Source organism: Cajanus cajan, chromosome 4 (genome assembly GCF_000230855.2).
Source record: "Cajanus cajan strain Asha chromosome 4, NIPB_CcT2T_4, whole genome shotgun sequence".
NCBI classification, from domain to species: Eukaryota; Viridiplantae; Streptophyta; class Magnoliopsida; order Fabales; family Fabaceae; genus Cajanus; species Cajanus cajan.
In genome coordinates this window covers 49,431,804-49,438,368 of record NC_138520.1, presented here as the reverse complement: position 1 = coordinate 49,438,368, position 6,565 = coordinate 49,431,804, and the positions used below count along the sequence as shown (strand labels likewise).

The 6,565-nt window shown below is 36.0% G+C and overlaps 1 protein-coding gene across 1 annotated transcript; it reads right to left on the bottom strand.

Annotated features, from left to right (window-relative positions):
- Window positions 1-282: 282 nt before the first annotated feature.
- On the bottom strand, window positions 283-3,305 carry LOC145957338 (uncharacterized). The gene is made up of 2 exons (XM_083073572.1): window positions 2,801-3,305; window positions 283-593 (listed from the first exon to the last, which is right to left on the bottom strand). Exons 1-2 carry the CDS (start codon window positions 3,303-3,305, stop codon window positions 283-285), a joined length of 816 nt encoding a protein of 271 aa, XP_082929698.1.
- Window positions 3,306-6,565: the final 3,260 nt, after the last annotated feature.

Below are 6,565 nucleotides of genomic sequence, written 5' to 3'. Positions count from 1 at the left end.
CGTCCGAGTTCCCTTGGTTGATCAATGTCTTATGGACCTCCCAGTTGGCTACCTCGACCGCGATGACCATGGGGTCATCCTGGTTTAGACAAATTTCGACATAGTCTTCATCCGTGAAGGTTATTGGTGGCATGTTGTGTTGCAAACTTGAGGTGCCAACATGGACATTATTGATACTTCGTAGGTGTCTTTTATGTGCCGAGCTTCTTGGGCCGCCCCCGACGAATCCACCTACAATTATGTTAACGACTCCTTGTAGGGGGGCCTATTCTGTGTCTTGGTCTACTTCTGGTTGTCCAGCACCACCAACATTCTGTCGAGAACTTGATGGCTGGTCACCTCAAGAATTGGAGCCTCGGCCTCGGCCTCGGCCTCGTCCCCAACCTTGTCCTTGGTAGCTATTTTTATGAGGTTGGATCTCTGAATGTACCGTCCGAGATGCCCGCCATGAAAAAGTTCTTCAATTTGGTCCGTGAGTGTCCAACATTCCTCAATTATATGGCCATAATTCCTATGATAGCGGTAGTGTTTTGACTTATCAGCATTGTTAGGGCTGTGTCCAGGTGAAAGGGTAATCAATTTGGTGTTGGTAGCTTCTTCCAGGATATGCACTCGAGGCGCATTCAATAGGGTGTAGAAATCATACTTTCCCCCCTTATTCTGCCAAGGTCTTTTAAATTGAGTTTCGTTCAAGATCCTCAATTTGTCCTTATGACCTAGGTCTTGATTTCCCTATGATTTTCTGCAAACTTTCTCGTGGAACTCGGCACGTTCTTTGTGACACCCAGACTATCCCAACACATATATCGTAATAGTGTAATTAAAATAAGGAAATAAAGGGTTCACATAAAAACCTTCATATCAATTCTTCAATATGCAAAATAATTGAGAAGTAAAAATTGGAAAATAAGACATAAGAGTTTATAAATTATTTTCAAAGGAATACCACAATTCAATTGTTTGCATTCTAGATGCCACTCATAGCCAGATCTTCCTCACCTAAAACATCTACAAATTGTACGGTGAGAAAAGAAAACATCTATATGTAAAGTACATAAGGAAAACACAACACTATCTCATCATTTAATGAAATATTTACAACCATCTCTATATGTCCTAATGCTATCAATCATGCATCAACTTCACATCACAATTTCACAATCACACCAATCCATCACAAATCTTGCAATTAATACTATGACAAGGCCACGCCACATCTGACATAAGTGATACATGTTAATTGCCTCACACATCCCACACTATGTTAAGGTCACGCCGTCCTTGTAGCATCACTTACCCAAGGGTCGTGCCATCCCTGGTCATTAGTGTTAGGAACCACAATCATATTCATAGTCATAATCCAGACAAATCTTACAATTAACACTATGCCAAGGCCAAGCCACATCTGACATAAGTGATACATGTTAATTGCCTCACACATCCCACACTATGCTAAGGTCACGCCGTCCTTGTAGCATCACTTACCCAAGGGTCGTGCCATTCCTGATCATTAGTGTGAGGAACCACAATCATATTCACATTCATAATCCACACAAATCTTACAATTAACACTATGCCAAGGCCAAGCCACATGTGACATAAGTGATACGTGTTAATTGCCTCACACATCCCACATTATGCCAAGGTCACGCCATCCTTGTAGCATCACTTACCCAAGGGTCGTGTCATCCTTGGTCATTAGTGTGAGGAACGACAATTATATTCACATTCATCACAACATCTCATTTCATGTCAACATACTCACATTATAATTATTTCAACAATTAAGTCATTATATCTTATTCGCCACATCATATTATCAATTCAATACTTAAAACGGTAGATATAATATATATGAATTTGTGCCAAGACATCACACCACATTCCATAACTCAATTCCACATCACATACACAAAATGGATAAGTCCACACAAAATAGTGGTTCACATACCTCTCAAGCAATTCACCATGAATCCACATCTAGATCATCAATGTTTATCATATAATATAACAATAACATTTATAAATTAATATAAAACCCAACTGAATCACCAATTTAATAAAATCTTAACTCAAATAGTAAAACCCCTAATTTTTCCAAAACCTAACTCATAGGCACTTTTCTAAAATTTCGTTCTCTCTCCGAGATCATTATTTTTACAAATTAATTGCATATTCCTAATCCTCAATACATGCAAACTCTAATGGGATCATCAATTCATCAAACAAAAATAATTATAAAATTACCCATAATCCTACGGGATTCCTCCTCTACCCAATTCCCTCATGTAACTTTGTATACAAATAATTCTCTTTTCTCCCGTACCTCGATAAGCAGTAGCTGAAACTAAAGCAGGATCTAGTTGGTCTCCTCCTCTAGGTTCCCCTCGGTCTTCAAAGAATGTAGAAAGAAAAAAAGTCAAACTGAAAGAAGTCAGAATTGAAAAGTGTGCTTTTGGGAGTGTTAGAGCGTGCTATTTATAGGCATCAGGAGTGGCTAGAATGACTCGTTTCAAATCAGGAACGGCCCGTTTTGGACTCTTCATCATGTGTAAAAATTCACATCCAGAATGGCCTCTAAAACTAGAACGGCCCATTCCCAACTAGGGTTACAAGCCTTTTCGGTCTCTTGTAACGCCCCGTTCCAATTTGGGAACTCCCCATTCTCAACTAAGATTTGTAGGCAATTTTAGTAGTTTGGAATGGCCCATTCCAGTTTGAGAACGACCCGTTATGGGCTACTAAATCACCCTTATTGGGCTTTGGGCCTTCGTACAATCTGTGAAAATTGGGTTGTTACATTCTTCCATCTGGATGTATCTTGTGGCACGAGCATGGAGCTCGTCCATATTAAGGGGAGGTCGTCGATAGAGGCTATCAACGAAAGGGCCTGACTTTAATGCCATGAGCTTAGAGTGCAGGGCGACCTTAGGGTTGAGGTTGTGAATCTGAATGGAAATGTTGGCAAACTGCTCCATGAATTTTCTTAATGACTCATTCTCACCTTGCCTGAGGTTGGCAAGGACGACAGATGTGATGTGGTGAGGCTGACTTGTTGCATATTGCACTGTAAATCGCCTCACCAAAGTCTCAAAGTTGTTGACTAATCCTATTGGCAATTGAGTGCACCAACTGAGTGTTGGTCCTTTCAACGAGGTTAGGAAGACTTGGCACATGATGGCATCGTTATTGGTGCATAGATTCATCTGTGTGATGTATGCATCAATGTGCTCGTCTGGGTCGGTTGAGCCATCGTAACGGTTGATGTTCAAAGGCTTCCAACCTGCGGGCAGAGGTGTCTCCATGATGCCATCGATGAAAGGATATCACTAGTGGAAAAAACACTTTTAAAATCGGTCATTTTTTACTTTTAAAATCGGTTCTCTGACCGATTTTAAAAGAGCCGATTTTAAAAAGTGGGACTTTTAACATCGGTCACTGACCGATGTTAAAAGTCTAACTTTTAAAATCGGTCATGCTTGACCGATGTTAAAAGTGGTTAATTTTTTTAAAATATTTGACTTGTTTTAGGAGGATCCCTGAACAAAACCTGTAAATTAATAAAATACCAGACAATTCATATGTTTTTAATGGACCAAATTACATACAAATGACAAGAGTTAGTAAATGTCAACCATATATGTAATCAAAGTAACTTACAAATTATTATGCATCCTAAACTACAAAATGAGTAAAACTATAAACATAACTGGTAGCTAGCCATTGTTTCAATGAAAAATGTAGCCCATTGCTCCTTAATGGTTTTTATATCTTCTAGTGACAATGGTGATCGATCTATAAATATCTGTTAAGAAAATTTAGAACAATTAGAAGTAACTCTTAAAACATGATAAAATGCAAACTTAAAATAAAATTTTTCAAAATTCTAAAACGTACTTCAGTGCACCCAGATACTATTTGTGAAATAAAATTTTTCAAAATTCTAAAACGTACTTCAGTGCACCCAGATACTATTTGTGATTCAACAATAGTATGCATTGCCTTCATTACATAGTATCCACACTCATAGTTTCATTTTTTCTTATGAGACTACAAAAAGAATATAAAAACCAATTTTAGTAGTAATGGTAATTCAAAAGAAAATACCTTAGAAAAAAATCATTACTAAAATCAAATAACTTACTTTAACAGAGACCCAAAACATTTTTTTCTTCAAATTTGAACCTTTAAGTATGTGGTATCCTTCCATAGCCCTAATGATAAAAGGACATCATTATTATATTTTAAAATAAAATCTAATGATAAATAAAATAAAGTAATTTTTTTAAAACAACTTACTTATCTAATAATTGTTTAAAGTCTGCAGGAGGAGGTTTGTGCATTGAACAAATGCATACAGATATATTGTCCATAGGACAAATAATCAGAAGTTGCCAATGAGCACTGCATTGAGAAACTGATGGAGATGCGTAGAAGAAGTGAAACACAAACTCCTCCTAAGCTCCTCCTAGGCTCGGATCTTCTTCAATGGAGATTAAAACACAATTGAAGAACACGTTGAGATGAAGAACACTTGCGGAAATTGGAAGAAGGAAGCATCCAAGCTCAAGAACTCAAGGGATTGCACACTTCAAAGTGAAGGAAACTAGGTTTTCCTAAGGATTTTGAAGGCATTCTCTTAGGTTTTCTCTCTTGGAATTTTCGGTGACTCTTGAGGGAATTAGCTGAAGAAATTGTTCAGAAATTCTCATATATTCAAAAGTGAATACAAAAATGTGAAGGGAGGACTTAAGTATGCATGGAAATGAAGCACATAGGCACCTAAACCAAAGCTACACAAATTGGCGCCTAAAGTTTGAATTCAAATTTGAAATTTAAATTCAAACTTTGGTGCACATGTGTAAGTCCGAATATTTAGGTACCAAGGTGCATTTAGGTCTGATTTGAGAGTCATTTAGGGTTAATTTGAGTGTCACATGTTCAGCCACCAATGGTGCAAAACATGTGACTCAAATGTAACTTAAATGACTTCCAAATTAAACCTAGTTTAACCTAATTAGCATACTTTAGTATTCCTTGTATTTTCCTATTCTAATGACCTAATTACATTGGTCAAACAATTACAATGGAAAGGAAAAATTACAAGAATGAAAATGAGCCCAATATTGGGTACCAAAAGCCCAAAGGCCCATGAAGCCCAAAACTAGGCCCAACTAGCCTAAAACCTAAAATGCTATTCTATGTGGTCCAAAATACAAGACCAAAATATATGATACCTATATTAACATGATGTATACAAAACATATGAAATTAGCTATAACAAAATATGGCCCATGAAAAGTTCAACTTGGGCCTTCCCAGGCCCATCAGGCCCATTAGGCCCTGACTGGCCCAAACCTTCATGTCTAGCCAACTCCTCTTGGATCTTTGAGTATGTCACCTCTTGCACTCCAAAGCATGATTCCATCAGAAACTATCAATAATAGACAATACATTTTTTAAAAATTTATAATCAATTATATACAAATAGACTTACTTAGAAAAGTAAGGAGCTAAGTAAACTTTTTTATTTGAGTCAAACATTCAATTTTGGATTTAAGCTTGAATTTCTTCTGTCTTGTTCCCAATTTTTTGGATTAACTTGGGTTTCAAAAATCCATAAATGTGATCATTCCCTTTATCCACACTCAATTTATGGATAAATCTAGAAGGTTAGAAATAAAGTTAGAAAAAAGCAACAAAACATAATTAAAATTAATTCAAATACTTACAATAATCACAATTGCAAAATTGATATGTTCAGCATGCAGTGCCCGTTTGTAATCTCTAACAATTCTGTGAAGCTTTTATCACTCCATCCATTTCTTTCCTTCAAATTGAACAATCTTAATATCGCTGAAAGTCTTGTGAATTTTGTACAGTTTGGATACAACGGCTTCTCCAAATCGTTGCACATAGTTTCATACATATGTGCACACTTGAATGATTCTGGACCCACATCACGAAGCATCTCCTCTAACTGATCATCCATATCTATCTCTTGTGTAAATGTTTGAGTTTGAGTTTCGACTGATACACTTTGAATGTCAACATTTTCACCATGCCATATCCAACATGTATAATTCTTAAGAAATCCATCACACAAAAGATGTTCTCTTATAACATCAAGTTCTAGGCGAGTCACATTACAACAATTAACACAAGGACAAAAAACCTTCCATTCATATCATCATTAGCATTTCGTATTATATATTCAATAAAATATTCTACTCGAGTCTCACACTGATCACTTATATGTGATGCATGTATCCAACTTCGATTCAATAACCAACTTTTATCCATAACTTTTGTTCTTCATAAAAAATAAACATAGACCATGAATGTTAATCTCACTATTTTAATCATTTGTATTAAATTTCAAATGGGAAACTAAGGTTCACTCAATATGTGCATAAATATAACATCATATTAATTTATAAAAATCAAATAAAACACCTAATTTTTCTAAACACTAAATTACTAGGTAGACATTAATTATATCACAAATTATTAATAAAATATAAATATATAACACATACATACAAGGTGTCTAATTTTCTAAGTT

Coding starts and splice junctions, on each gene's coding strand:
- LOC145957338 (XM_083073572.1), bottom strand. CDS start 3,305: ATGGAGACACCTCTGCCCGCAGGTTGGAAGCCTTTGAACATCAACCGT. Junction 594..2,800: donor ATACATCCAGATGGAAGAAT/GTAACAACCCAA, acceptor TCCTGGAAGAAG/CTACCAACACCAAATTGATT.